Source organism: Brassica napus, chromosome C9 (assembly GCF_020379485.1).
Source record: "Brassica napus cultivar Da-Ae chromosome C9, Da-Ae, whole genome shotgun sequence".
In the NCBI taxonomy this organism is placed as follows: Eukaryota; Viridiplantae; Streptophyta; class Magnoliopsida; order Brassicales; family Brassicaceae; genus Brassica; species Brassica napus.
Window position 1 is genome coordinate 58,201,182 of NC_063452.1, and position 14,598 is coordinate 58,215,779.

At 36.7% G+C, this 14,598-nt stretch overlaps 2 protein-coding genes and 1 pseudogene across 2 annotated transcripts; 1 reads left to right on the forward strand and 2 right to left on the reverse strand.

The window, feature by feature from the left end:
- Window positions 1-997: 997 nt before the first annotated feature.
- LOC106418349 (protein NRT1/ PTR FAMILY 5.8) lies at window positions 998-4,086 on the forward strand. The gene is made up of 3 exons (XM_013859039.3): window positions 998-1,378; window positions 2,268-2,800; window positions 3,197-4,086. Exons 1-3 carry the CDS (start codon window positions 1,106-1,108, stop codon window positions 4,080-4,082), a joined length of 1,692 nt encoding a protein of 563 aa, XP_013714493.1. The 5' UTR covers window positions 998-1,105; the 3' UTR covers window positions 4,083-4,086.
- Window positions 4,087-4,392: 306 nt separating this feature from the next.
- Window positions 4,393-10,078, reverse strand: LOC106417569 (annotated as a pseudogene).
- A 141-nt stretch (window positions 10,079-10,219) lies between these two features.
- LOC106416416 (senescence-associated carboxylesterase 101-like) lies at window positions 10,220-12,467 on the reverse strand. Its single transcript, XM_013857289.3, has 3 exons — window positions 12,266-12,467; window positions 11,765-12,107; window positions 10,220-11,533 (listed from the first exon to the last, which is right to left on the reverse strand). The coding sequence occupies exons 1-3, from the start codon at window positions 12,280-12,282 to the stop codon at window positions 10,325-10,327; spliced, it is 1,569 nt and encodes a 522-aa protein (XP_013712743.1). The 5' UTR covers window positions 12,283-12,467; the 3' UTR covers window positions 10,220-10,324.
- Between the last annotated feature and the right edge of the window lie 2,131 nt (window positions 12,468-14,598).

A 14,598-nucleotide genomic window follows, 5' to 3' on the forward strand; every position in this document is an offset into this window, starting at 1 on the left:
AAGCTACTCGATGTTTACGTTGGTGCAAGTCGACATATTGCCACTCACTACATCTTTCATCTTTCTCCAAAGCCAAGCCCTAAAGTGGACTTTATTTTATCTTCCTTTTTTTCTGCTTTCGACCATGATTATCGCATAAGCGATCCTTAGGGTTTTTTTTTTTTTAAAAAAAAATAAAAAATAAAAAATAAGCCAATCGCGGGTCGGCACGTGTCGGTGGACCCCGTAAACAGTGTTAAAACCCCCCAATTACCGATCCTTATTTGGTGATTTATAGAAGTGGTTTTTAAAATTTTTATGGGACTCACACGTCATTGGAATCCACATTTTGTCAAAAAAACTCTTTAAGGACCTTGGGATGCTGATGTTCTTACTTGTAATAAAAATGACGCGAACTTGTTAGTGTCCCCCTACATGGACATAGGACTCTAATACATAATAGATTATTCATTTTATCACTATATACATATATATACATTTCTCATTTTCTAATAATTGAATAGATGGATAATCAAAATGGTTTACTATATAGGCCAATATTAGTTAGTGCCTATAATGTTCTGTTGTACGTACCTACACAAACTCCTCTTTTTGCAATTTGCTTGTCTCAATCTCTTTTCAAGTAAAAGGAGTAATTAAGAAACAAATTCCTAAAAAGAGAGAGAGAAAAAGTAGGTTGTTAGTTTCTACATGCAAGGTATTACTATAATGTCATATTCATAATATTGAATATATCCCATACAAAAATAAAGTCTAGATAAAAAGTAGTTGATGAGTTACATGATATTTTCCTCTTGAGTTGGAAGAAACGTATATGGAATGAATTCTACCAAAACAGGGCAAAAAAATAAAAATAAAAATATGTTCTTGAAAGATAGTTCCTTTTTAGATTAGACACAAAATAAATAAAAATGTCTTGTACTCTTATGCATTTAGGCGTGTGCACTGCACCCACCCAAATGTATGGCCTAAAGCTCTATAAATATATTTCTACACACAAAGCATAACCGTAGTTCTCTTTCACACACACAAAACATAACCTTACTTATTTTTCTCTCCCTTAAAAAAACGTTCACAAAATCACAAGCTTAAATATTCTCGCTTCATGGCTGGAGGAGGTAAAAGAAGAGGACTTAGCAAATCTTGTGCCCTTCTCATAGTGATTGCCGGGATAGAGAGATATGCATTTAAAGGAGTTGCATCAAACTTAGTGACTTATTTAACTGATGTGGTAAAGATGAGCAATTCAAGAGCAGCCACGACTGTTAACACTTGGAGTGGCTTCACTTTCATGTTGCCTCTCTTCTCTGCTCCTTTCGCCGATTCTTACAGGGAAAGATTCTTCACCATCCTCGCTTCTTCTTCTCTATACTTTGTTGTAAGTATTACTAAACCAACCTTCAGAAAGAGTCGATTCAAATTTTTTCGCTTAACTATATCTTCCATATTGAAATATATGTCTCATATGATCTCTTATCAAGTGGTCCCTTTCCTTTTTCATAACATCTTCTCCTTTTTACCTTTACGTTTATTTTTGTAAATCCATAAATTTTCTACGAATTAGAGTTTAAAGTTCTTTCTCAATTTTTTTTGTTTATGATGTGTTATTGATCATGCGACCCTCTTTTTTGCGTATTTTTATTAGGTCTATTTGCTTGACAACGGGAACTTTTAGGAATTGTTACGAAACGTTTCTTAAGATCTTTGTACTTTGTTTATGTGGTTTGGTACTAAGCATGTGAACATTTCGATGCATTTTCTGAGAAAATTATTTTCTCTAACTATTTTCTAATCAATCTTTCTTTTTAGAGTATGGAACGTACGTTGCCAATTAAGCACATACTGTTGGTAAAGTTTGGTTCCATAATGTGATTTTTCTGGATCTGATCAAAAAAAGTTAAGCCTAGTGTACAATCAAACTCGTATCATTCCTCACTAATCATGCATTATATTCCATTACTAGATCTTACACCACAGAATGTTTAGCATTAGTAAAAAGGAAATAAACCCACTATGTAAGTTTTAAGTTTTACCCTAATTTTTCTTCATATGAAAAATAGTGTTATAAAATCTGAACTTAGATAGGAAATTAGACAGCATTTTATTGGAAACTTAATTAAAATCATTTATCTTGTATATTACTAAGTTCTTATTAAAAGTTTAAATATTTCTGACTACTATTATTTTAATTCATTTTGGAGATTCTATTATTTTGCTAATTATGTAAGTTGCTAATGTTTGGCATTTTGTTGGGTATATGTAAATAGGGACTAGTGGGATTGACATTGACGGCATTTGCCGGGTCACGTTCCACTACTACAACCATATCTATTTTCTTCCTGTACACTTCACTTAGCCTCGTCGCTCTCGGCCTAGGCGTCTTAAACCCATCTCTTCAAGCATTTGGTGCTGACCAGCTTGACCACGACCTTGGCCATGACCATGAACAAGACCAAGAGCCATCCTCAGAGAACAAAGAAGTCAAATCGGACCGCAAGTCTCAGTTTTTCCAATGGTGGTACTTTGGTGTCTGCGCCGGTAGTCTTCTAGGAGTCACAGTCATGGCTTATATCCAAGACACATTTGGTTGGGTTCTCGGTTTTGCAATCCCAACCGGTTCCATGTTACTATTGATCTTCTTGTTCCTATGCGGCTGCGGAGTTTATGTCTATGCTGATCAGGGTTCACACCTAAAATCTAGACCATTTCAAAGGATCTTTGATACGATCAAAGGAGTAGTGACGAGAAGAAGTAAGATCACTCTTGAGAACAACCACGATTTAAATGCCATGGAGCTAGAGTGAGTACTCATCATTATTCAATCCATAATAGACACAAAATTTTGATGTGCTTTTAGTTGCCGGTTTGGTTTCGTTTTTCGGTTTATGAAATATTGAAGCTGAATGGAAACCAAATAATCGGTGAGTCTGATTTTTGGTTTCAGTTTAGAACCGATTTTCTAGTAAATTAAGTTTCAGTTTCAGGATTGTTGGCATAAGACAGTATGTAAATTTTAAATGTGATTTTTAAAATATTAAATTTTTTACTAGGTTGCTTTTATAGTACAATTGGATTCTTGTCACGGTTTGTTGGAATACATATATTATTCCGTTTATTTTGTTTCCGGTTTGGTTTAAAGATCGGTTGACTCGCACTGAACACCCCTTTAATCTTGCTCTTATATTATTGTATATAGGCTGCAAGGGAAGCCTCTATGTAACTGTAGCAACACTGAAGCTACTACCACTACCACTACCACTAATACTAGTACAAAGAGCTTAGCTGGTGATGAAAGCAGCAAAACAGGTTTCTCCAGCCTCAAAACCATCAAGCTATTGCTTCGGTTATTACCCATATGGACGATGCTTCTAATGTTCGCCGTTATATTCGAACAACCAGCGACATTTTTCACAAAGCAAGGTATGGCTATGAAGAGAAACATCGGACCAAACTTCAAAATCCCACCCGCAACGCTACAAAGCACAATCACCTTGTCTATAATCCTTCTCATGCCGTTATACGACAAAGTCTTGATCCCTATGGCCAAGAAAATATCGAAAAACGAAAAGGGTATTACCGTCATGACAAGAATGGGAATCGGCATGTTCATATCCATCATTGCCATCGTTATAGCCGCGTTAGTCGAAAGAAAAAGACTAAAGATAAGCAAAGAGATGAAGACTTCACCGAATACTACAGAACCGTTGAGCATATTCTGGCTCTTACCTCAATATATTCTACTAGGAATCTCGGATATTTTCACGGTTGTAGGGATGCAAGAGTTCTTCTACAGCGAGGTTCCTGTTAGAATGAGAGCGATGGGGTTTGCGTTGTACACGAGTGTTTTTGGTGTGGGGAGTTTCGTGAGCGCTGCGTTGATATCTGTGATAGAGAGTTACACGAAGTCAAGAGGTGGGAAACATAACTGGTTTGCAGATGATATGTCGGAAGCTAGACTTGATAACTATGATTGGCTTTTGGCGCTCACAAGCGCTATTAGCTTTTTCATGTATATTGTAATTTGCAAGTATTTTAAGAGTAGTAGTGATGAGGATGAGGATAAATGCGATGAAACTAGTTGATAAACTTAAAACAGCTCAAAAATAGCTGTTTGGTAACGCTATGCGAGTTGCATCTAATGAATGTCAAGTGTTAACAAAAAATCATAAATATATGGAGAACTATATTTGGTTTGACCAAAAAAAAATATGGAGAACTATATATATTCATACATATCTTACACGTATTATTTAATATTACATAACTGTATAACAAATTAAAATAACAAAAATCTTAAAACACTCCACACAATTTGACTTTTGATTTATTATATAGTATTTTTTTTTTTTTGTAACACAAACATATTTCATTCATAATTTAGCCAGCTACAAAGATAAAAGCAACATCAAAGACTGGATGTGCGATCCTAATGAAAACGTTCAATACAAGGCAGTAAAGAGATAGAGACACAAGCTTAGATAAACTTGATAACAAGTTGAAAGAGTGATCAAAGGTGCCACGTACGAAGAAACCTCTAGAGAGATTACACCGTCCTTTAAATTCTTCAACGAAAATAGTCACCGTATATCGTGACGTCGAGCGTTCTACAACCTCGATTCTCACTGTGATGGTTCAATGAGAGATCCTTTTCCACCTTCCTCCGCTTTGCAGGAGTGACAACTTCCATCAAAATCTTCCTTCATGAGAAGGACCCCTGTCTTGGCTGCATAGCCAATGATCATTTTCGATTTTCTTACTGCTTGATACCCAAGCGAACCATCACACAAGGTATCAAGCGGTAAGGAAATCGACAATGATCATTGGCTATGCAGCCAAGACAGGGGTCCTGCTCATGAAGGAAGACTTTGATGGAAGTTGTCACTCCTGCAAAGCGGAAGAAGGTGGAAAAGAATCTCTCATGGCCCTTGCATGAGGAAGTTTGGCTAGCCTTTCTAAGAGTGGAAAAAGCTAAAGGACTACAATCTTCGAGCTGCGATAGATTCCAACATAATAATAATAATATTGATGTGGTACTTGCTGTTGTTGGAATTGGACGTTGATGGTGAGTTACACTTGAGACATTTGGGACAATTCCAAAGATTGCACCAAGGAGGAACGTATGTACTTCTGAGTCTATCACTCGTGGATGTTTCAACTTGTGTCGCCAAGCTAAGTGTTGAATCCCACAAACACAGGCCGGTCGAACAGACATTGACAATGTAAAGCACGAACTCATGAAGCATGTATGATGTGCGCCTAAGACAATGGTATGAAGACATGAATGATACAAATTAGGCGACACTGATCTTTTTACCTTCACGTCAACGAACATAAGGATGAGCTTCTCAATAGATTCCAAAAGGGCAGGCAGTGAATCCAGGCATATACTTTCACTTCCAACATTACCGTGTTGGAGCCATAAAGATTTGCCAGAACCAAAGTCGAGCCTCTGGTCAATGAAGTCTGAAAAGCTTAAGGAGAGTATGCTTTCGTTGTTGTGTACAGCTGCGAGGATTTGCGGTGAGAGCTCAGAGCCGTCATGGCTTGCGATTTTTGTCTGCAGTGAACAAGAAGGTTCAGGAAGATTGGTGAGACATGTCAGAGTAAGACATAACGCTGTCGGGATGGAGCTGGAGAATCGACATCGTGTTTTCAGCTTTGGTTGTCGCGATAGGAGTGGAACTCGAGCATCGAGAATAGACGTAGTGTCTGTTTTAAAGTGAAGTGCAGAGCTCTCGTTAATGTAGGTCCATCCGCCCCCTACCATACCAGCGGCTAGCCCGTGCACGAAGGTGATGGAGAGTAATCTTCGGAGGTTTTCCGATAAGGGTTCAGATCCGGATCTCAGATCCAGAAGAGAAGGTTTGTGATTGAGCGGTGATTGAGCACCGTAAAAAAGCTCAGATGCTAGATCTAGGGCAGCGAAAGAGTGAGCATTGACATAGATGGTTGACATCGAATCAGAAGCCAAAACACCAGTCGGAGTCACCCCCCTTGCGGACCAGTCCAACCCGAGAGAAAGAAAAAGGAGAAACAAAAGGGTGAACAAAGAGGAAAGAAGCAACAAAACGAAACTACAAGTATGTGGAGGTCGACGCCGGCGAACAGTGGCTCTACCGGCGTCGGAGAGCTGTCTATGATGTGGCGCCTCAATATTCACGTCTGGGAGAGAATTAGGGTAAAGGAGTGAATTGATATTTATTATATAGTATAAGAAGCAATTATTGTTTTGGAAACTAAAAGAAATTGATAGAAACAAAAAGACAACAAGAAAGGCTCCCAGGTTTAAAACACATGGTTGGATATGCGGATGCTGGAGTTTATGAATGTGGGTAATTGAAATTTCAAATATTATATTAGCTATTTGTATGACTGACACAACAGATAAAAACGAGTGCTGGGAGCCAAAAAAATGCAACGTAGGCCAATGGTCCTTCACTCGGTTTGGAGGCTTTAGGCTGCCGAGTCCGACTCAGGCTTACCTATAATATGAGTATGAAGGGGGTCAGTGAGACACACGTCGTAAAGGAAAAAAAAAAAGTACCGAGTTTATTATTTACTTACTATAACTCTTATACTTCCCAGTGTTCATAAACTGAGTGAACTCAGGTGAAGAACTAAACCCATATCTTGTTCCTTTGATATCATTGTACTCCTTCCACCACGTCATGAAACTGCTTCTCTCCAAGAAAATCTCCGGCGAAACCTCACGTTTTCTAATCATCTCCCACACGTACTCCTCAAACTTCACTAGTTTTCCGAACAATCCTTCATCTGGCTGTGTTTTCAACTCATTGATTGCGATCAAAGCTTCCTCAACTTCAGACCAGAAGCAAGAATCAAACGTTAATAGCTCACTCAAATCCGTCTCCTTACCCCTAAGCGTCTCTTTCGAATTCCCCTCCCTAAACCATTTCTCAAGCATAACATAATGGTGAGGCCTTCCCTTGGTTATATACTCTTTATTACCCTCGAGGTAATATTTAGCAATGTCTAACGGTTCCATTAATTAACCTTCTATAATTATTCCCGGAGAGGAGACAACGTTTCTTGAGATACGATGCTTCATCCTGAGGCATCTTCTCCACTTCTTGAACCATTGTTTCCCAGTAATCATTCCCTTTCCTGCGAATCTCATAGACAAAAGCTGGTTGGTTCTTGAACTGATCGTAGTAAACGATCTTTCCCTTCTTGCTTTTCTTTTTGTACCACTCCATATAAGCCATTGATATCTTCACTTCATCTAGCTTCTTAAGCTGATCAAAACGCTGATTCTTCTTCTTCTCAGCACGTTTCTTCATACCCTTGATGATCACATCACCAATCATTAGTCTTGCATCCGCCATTGAAGATCGATCAAGACTCTTTAGAACTCCTCCGTAGTCTCTCCACCCTTGTAGATCCGTGCCACCACCGAGTAGCAACCCCATGACTGCCTTAGGGTCATCGATGCAAACGCATCCAGATGCGTTGCAGATCAAGTGCGTTCCGAAAGGCTCGAGACCCTCTGTGGTTGGAGCTTGTCTAGAATCAGCTACGTGAAGGAAACATGAGTTCCTCACGGAGTTCTCTAGAATCTGTTGCAGCTTAGCGTCTCCGATAAAAGGCGAGCCAAACGTGATGCACAAGGGACGTTTTAGTTTTGGCTCGACTTTTTCTAGAAGCCATAGCGTGAAAAGAGATGCTAGGGATCCTCCTAACGCAGCTCCAGTGATGATCACCGGTTTCTTAGACTCAAGCAACTGCAAACACAAATATAATATTTAAGATTCACAGAGTTGTTGACTTAAGAACCCTAGTAAACTAAAAAGTTATGAAGAGAGTATTAAATAGCTAGTGACTTGTGTTACAAGGCAGATATGTTTAAGCAGACACACTATAACTTTCTAAGATTTTGAATTTGTCTTTCACCTTAGATCAGTTTCTAAGACTCGATCTAAGGTGAATTCTAGAGCTGAATCTTTAGGCTGATGGATTGACTCGTGCATCTCCGAGATCTTACTCCATGAGGTGTTTAAGAGACCCGGAGCTTAACACAAGTTTCCCAAGCTCAGTACAGTTTCTATAACCAGGACAAGGACTTTAGTCAGTGTCCACATAACATGAAGTTGTTCAAAAATTAAGCAAAAGATAGAAGAAAGTAATCGTAAAACTTACAGTGAATAAGAATCCATGGAATAAGCTAGAAACGATATGCGGAGAAAGTTCAAAGAGACAAGTTATTGAAAGCAGACAATGTTTCTCTCGATGTCTGAAAACGAGAGTCCATTTGAAAATACTTATAGGCATAGAAGGTGATAGTACAAAAGAAAAACGTAATTTAAAGTCAAGTAGTTAAAAAGTCAAATACATAGTTAATTGTTACTTGTTACTAGTATCGCTTGTCCATGAAGAAATTGCAATAAGACTTGTTCGTCTTGCGTTACGATAGTTATTGATTCACACAAGTGTAGCAATTACAATATGTGCCCACTCTCTCAGCCATGAGTTGATTTTAAACCACTTGATCATATCACAGAGAAAATGTAGAATAAGATTTTACATGTATTGGATAAGCCATGATGAATAAATAGGTCTTGTTCTTAAAACCTAAAAAACCAAATTTTAGATCGTATCAATGCTCTCCTTCGATCTAATTGGATGTTCGGTCGTGAAGAAAACGTACGTAAGAAAAATGCAAACCATTCAGATGTAATTAGGCCCGAACATATATATGGTCAGTGTTATGACTTTAATGTGTGTTGAGATCATTCGGTAAGGTCTTGAGAGCAAGATTGGCCGCCCGTTATCTTCTAATCTTTTAAGTCACACGAAGACACTAGTTTGTTTTTAATAACAGTTTGACTACTTCCATGCTAATTTAAAACAAGTGTCACTTGTATGTGATGTAGATTGTAGTGTAGCAAATTTCATTCAAAATTTATAAAAAGGGAAAACAAGTTTTTTTATGACATCAAGGGAAAATGAGTTTAGAAACTCCTATTGGAGGTCTCATATATTCGAAAAATTACAAAATATTAAAAGAATGAAGTAACAGAATATATAAATTGGAAATGTGAGATAGTATGTCATCTGAGATACTCAAGATTTTTTCTTATTTGAAAAATTATTACACACGTCATGTTTTGTATATGAAATTTTATTTTAATAATTTTGCAGATGTGTTTTGATTTTTTTTCTTGAAAGCATGTCTATAGTTTAACATATGCTTTTATTTTCCCGGAAGTGTGTACTAGTAATTTATTTTTATGTTGGTGAATATGTATCAACCAAGAAAAACACAAAAGCTGTAAAAACAAAAGCCTTCTAAAACTGACTGAAAGAAGATAAGACCATTATATTTTAAATTAGAAAAAAACTAGTAATAATCTTCTTTTTTTTTATCAACAAATGGTAAGTAATCATACCTGAAAAGCTAGACCAATTCATAACTTCAGTTACATATCCTACCATGCCTGCCATTTTATTCGGGAGCGAGGCCATACCGCGTATACACTAACTCCATATGTGATGAGGTAAAAAAAAAAAAAAAAAATTTTAAAAAGCAACCTTTCTTAGAAAAGAATAATGATCGATCATTAAGCTGTGTCTTTTAATCATAGGGTCTATCTAATCCTACCTCCTACAGTAATCCTACTCGCATTATCAATCTGCTAAGAAGCATCAACCCAAGTTTACCCAACAGGTGCAGATTGGCTGACGCTATCTCAAAGTCCGAAGTGCGGCTTTGGGGCTCAAGCGGCAACGTCATTATATGTTCTGCCATCGGCTAAGGCGATACTTACAAGCAGTTTTTGCCTTCTTGGTCAATTCCTCGGTATTTCAGTCAAATTGTGAGCCACACGATTGCCTGAAATACCGAGGAGGACTTGACCACGAGAGCAACTTCCGCTTGTCCGTACATCGCCTTAGCCAATGACACACCCACGACAAGAGAGTTTGTAAGAGTGCATAGAGAGAAACTAGTAATGAACCAACAATAGCTTCCTTTGTTGTTATATTTGGCCCAAAACGCTAAGACCGCAAGTATGATGACTTTAGAGATGATATCGGCTGCGATGAACCGATCATCATTCATGTTGAAAGTATCCACACCAGATGATATTTGATTTTATAAATTTTGAAGGTTGATCACAGTGAGCGCCGGTGTTACAAAGTATAAACACCACCCGTGAAGGGGTTATACATGTTCTTTTTTTTTTTTTTTGCTATTATGAAATTAAATAAATGTTTGCTTACTAAATGTTATTAACACCATAAAACACTAATAATCAGATCATCGACTGACTAACCGTTTAAAGAGTTAAATGTTAATCATTAATCTTCAGCAGGCTTGACCATAACTCTCGTACATCCTATCATTCATAAACTTGGTGAAGTGTGAAGAATGAAACCCTTTGATGATCTCTTTGTACTCTTTCCACCACTTCATGAAACTGCTCTTCTCCAAGAAAATCTCCGGCGAAACCTCACGTTTTCTTATCATCTCCCACACGTACTCTTCAAACCTCACAACCTTCCTCAACAACACCTCTCTCTCACCGTCTTGTGTCTTAAGACACTTGCTCACCATCAAAGCTTCCTCAACTTCAGACCAGAAACAAGAATCAAACGTCAAAAGATCACTCAAATCCCTCTTCACGCATCTAACCGGTTCTATCTTTTCCTCCTTAAACCATTTCTCCAACATAACATAGTGTCTCGACCTTCCAGAGGCTCTGTACTCTCTCCCACCATTATGGTAATACTCAGCAATGTCTAGCGGCTCGACCATGCGTCTGTAGTTGTTCCCGGAGAAGAGAGACCTTGTCTTGAGGAGAGACTTTTCACTCTGAGGCTTCTTCTCAACTTCGTCAACCAGTGATCTCCAGTAATCGTTGACCTCTCTTTTGCGCTTCTCGATATCTATGTCGAAGGGTGAAACACTAGACGCGAGATGGGTCTTGAACCGGTCGTAGTAACCGGTTTTCTCCATCTTGCTTTTCTTTTTGTACCATTCTATATATATCATTGATATTTTGATGTCGTTTAGTTTCTTGAGCTGATCATAACGCAGCTTCTTCTTCTCAGCACGTTCATCCATTCTACTGATAATATCATCTATCATCAATCTTGAATCCTCCATCACCGTTTGATCCAAACGATCAAGAACTTTGCCGTAGTCTATCAAACCTACTACTTGGTCCGTATTAGTACCGCCTAGTAGCTCCATGACGGCTTCAGGGTCATCGATGGATATACATTCGGAGTCGAAACATATCAAGAACGTTCCGAAAGGCTTGAAGTCTGTGTTGATGGGAGTTTGTGAAGCATAAGCCACGTGGAGGAAACATGAGTTTCTCAAGGAGTTTTCAAGAATCTCTTGTAGCTTAGCGTCTCCGATTAGAGGTGAGCCAAATGTGATGCACAGTGGACGTTTTAGAGTTGGCTCGACTGTTTCTAGAAGCCATAGTGTAAAGAGAGATGCGACCGATCCTCCTAGAGCAGCTCCGGTAATGATCACATGTTCCTTTGACTCAAGCAAATGGAGCAACTGCAAAAACCACACATACTTTACAGTTCACTTGGTGTCGGTGTGACATTAACTTATGCTCTTACCAGGCATGCTTGAAACTATAGAGAAGAACACAAACTTGATATGTTTAAGCATATACACTAACTTTCAAGACTCTGAAATTGTCTTTGACCTCATCAAAACATGCTGACTTACATTCTAAACACAATTATGAAGAGAGTATAAATAATGAATGGGATTCGAGATTACCTTTGATTTGAGGTGGAGGAGATTGTTATTGTAGGCAGAGACAAAGAGCTGAAAAGCAGGGGTGTGAAGAGAGAAGGAGATCTTCTCGGAGCAGAGGAAATGAAAAGGGTTTTGATCTTGCGTCCCAGAAAGAATTGTAGAAGCAGAGTTTAACGGACAACTCAAGTTTATCGGTGGTGCGACAAAAACAACAACCGTGTATTTGGTTTCTTGGAAAATCTTGATTCCTAGACCTGGAGTTTGAACCTGATGGGCTCTTGATGCACGTAACTCTGAGATCTTATTCCATGAGCTGTGTAAAAGACCAGAGCTCAACACAAGCTTCCCCAGCTCAAAGCCTTTTCTAAGAAACCAAGAAAGACCGTCAGTTTAGTCAAATGTCCAAAGAACATGATTTTCAAGAAGGCAATATCAAAAAAGAAAAAAAAAATGTGATAGGAATGATTGAGAGCAAGGCGTTAAGTAACTGAGAAATAAAAATGCAGTAATCAATATGCTTACAGTGAAGAAAAATCCATAAGGTGAGCTGGAAAAGATCTGTGGAGGAACAGGTTGAACAGGTTCAAAGCAGACGAACGATGGAAAGCAAACAAAAGAATAATGAGAAGAGAAGAGAGTTCATTTTTTAATAGTAGGGAATAATAAAACAAAGAAAAGCATCTAATTATTCGTCAAGCAAGAAAAGGAAAAATAAAGTTAATTATTCTTCCACTCATCTCATTTTCCGGTCACAGAAATGCATTGATTCGTTCAGCATACGCTTCCGATTTATTTGACCCTGACACAAGTGTGAATATAATAAACACATTTGCATTTTAATATATAAGAGCATCTTCCGTGGTGTTACCACAGCTAGAGTCCTTAGCATTATTAAACTATTTTTTTTTTAAAAAAATTTTGTTTAAATAGTTAAGGATTCTAATCAAAATTGTATGACCTTGATCTGAAGTAAGATCATAAGAGGAAGAAGCTGAAGGACTTCATTCCAATCGAGCTAATACTGTTAACAGTTGAAAGGTCATATCATCAGAGTTCAGAGACACAACACAACAAAGTACCAAACATTCCACAAATCACAACTTCAAAATTACATTTTATCAACTAATCGAAGCTTATCGCGCTAATGATTGAGCTCAGCACAAGAATCACAATACCAGAAATACATAACAAAAACTTAACCTACGAGTAACTGGAACTTTGATTCGATTACAGAACAAAGACCGAACAACACTAACCAGAAAGAAACAGACTCAAGTGAGCTAATATGAACTCGCTTCTGATCAAATCCTTAGAGCATGATTAACCCCGGGTTCTTAGGATGAAGTTCTTAGCGGAAGTTAAAGAAACAGTTTCTTAACTTTCGCTAAAAACTCCACTCTAAGAACTCGAGTTAATCATGCTCTTATAATCCTTAATTAAAGACCAATCTTTAGCTAACTTAAGTTTTATAATAGTATTGTATTCAAATTAACCTAGGATTTTGTGCTAAGGACTCGTGATAAACCTCCGTTGCGGATGCTTATAATCTTTTCTTTTTTGAACACCCCCACACTCAATAATCAGAACGACTAAAGAAGCCAAAAAAAACTCAGTGACGATCTGTTTAGCGTTGGCTCATCAGTCATACAGACAATAAATACCCGTAATAAGTTCACCAACTCTCTCACAGTCGCGACTTTATTTCTAAGTTATAATCCATTTAAATAATTAATCGTATGTATCTAGCCATCTAGGATAAGCTGAGATGTATTTGATGAGGCATGTATGTCATATTGTCATCTAATGACCTCCCCCATTTTGCCTTTTAAACGTACAGGCCCAAATAAAGCCCACCACTCAAATGCTTATGCTCCAATCTTGTTTTGTCTCTCTTCCATCGAATTAGTTTGGATTTTTAACGTTAAAACTTCTTGACTAAATTTGTTTTTGATAAAAAAATCTCAAACTAAATATTTAACAAAAAATTCTTCAAACTAGCTTTATTTAATAAATTAAACCCTAACAGATCATAATTACTATTACTACCGGTAAATTTTTAGTTTAGGAATTTCTACATTAAATAAACATAGTTGAGGGGTTTTACCACTAAAAATAAAGAAAATTAAATTTTTTATAATATTATCTAAAAATTATTAACTTAAATTTTCATAATTAGCATTTTAAATTTTTTTTTGTAAATATATGAGTTTGATGTGTTTTTAACATCAACATTATAAATGTATATTTTAAAAATGTAAAAACCCAGAAAATATAATAAAATATCTAAAGATTTATTATTACATTTTTATTAGATAAAATATAATTTTTATTATATTTTCTTGTTTTTTACATTTTTAATCTTGTAGTAACTTTATTACATGTAAATCTTTAGATAAATTTTATTATATTTTCTGGATTTTTGTATTTTTAATTTATACATATATAATGTTGATGTTAAAACACTTCAAACTCATATATTTACAAAAAAAAAATTAAAAATGCTAATTTTGAAAATTTAAGTTACTAATTTTTAGATAATCTTATAAATTTTTAAATTTTAATTTATTTTTTACATTTTTAATGGTAAAACTCCTTAATTATGTTTACTTAATGTAGAAATCCCTAAACCAAAGATTTATAGGTAGTAATGATAATTATGACATGTTAGGGTTTAATTCATTAAATAAAGTTAGTTTAAAGGTGTTTTCGTTAAATATTTAGTTTAAGTTTTTTTACCCAAAACAAACATAGTAGAAAGTTTTAACGTTAAAAATCCAATTAGTTTCATATCACCACCCATAAAAAGAGTTGTGTTGCCGAAGATATGCCTTTTTAAAGTATGGGTCGATTTTTTC

Excerpts from the sequence above, each read along its gene's own strand:
- LOC106418349 (XM_013859039.3), top strand. The coding sequence starts at position 1,106 with ATGGCTGGAGGAGGTAAAAGAAGAGGACTTAGCAAATCTTGTGCCCTT. Across the intron at positions 1,379-2,267 it reads CTTCTTCTCTATACTTTGTT|GGACTAGTGGGATTGACATT; the intron begins GTAAGTATTACT and ends ATATGTAAATAG. Across the intron at positions 2,801-3,196 it reads TTAAATGCCATGGAGCTAGA|GCTGCAAGGGAAGCCTCTAT; the intron begins GTGAGTACTCAT and ends TATTGTATATAG.
- LOC106416416 (XM_013857289.3), bottom strand. Across the intron at positions 11,534-11,764 it reads TCCTCCACCTCAAATCAAAG|TTGCTCCATTTGCTTGAGTC; the intron begins GTAATCTCGAAT and ends TGGTTTTTGCAG.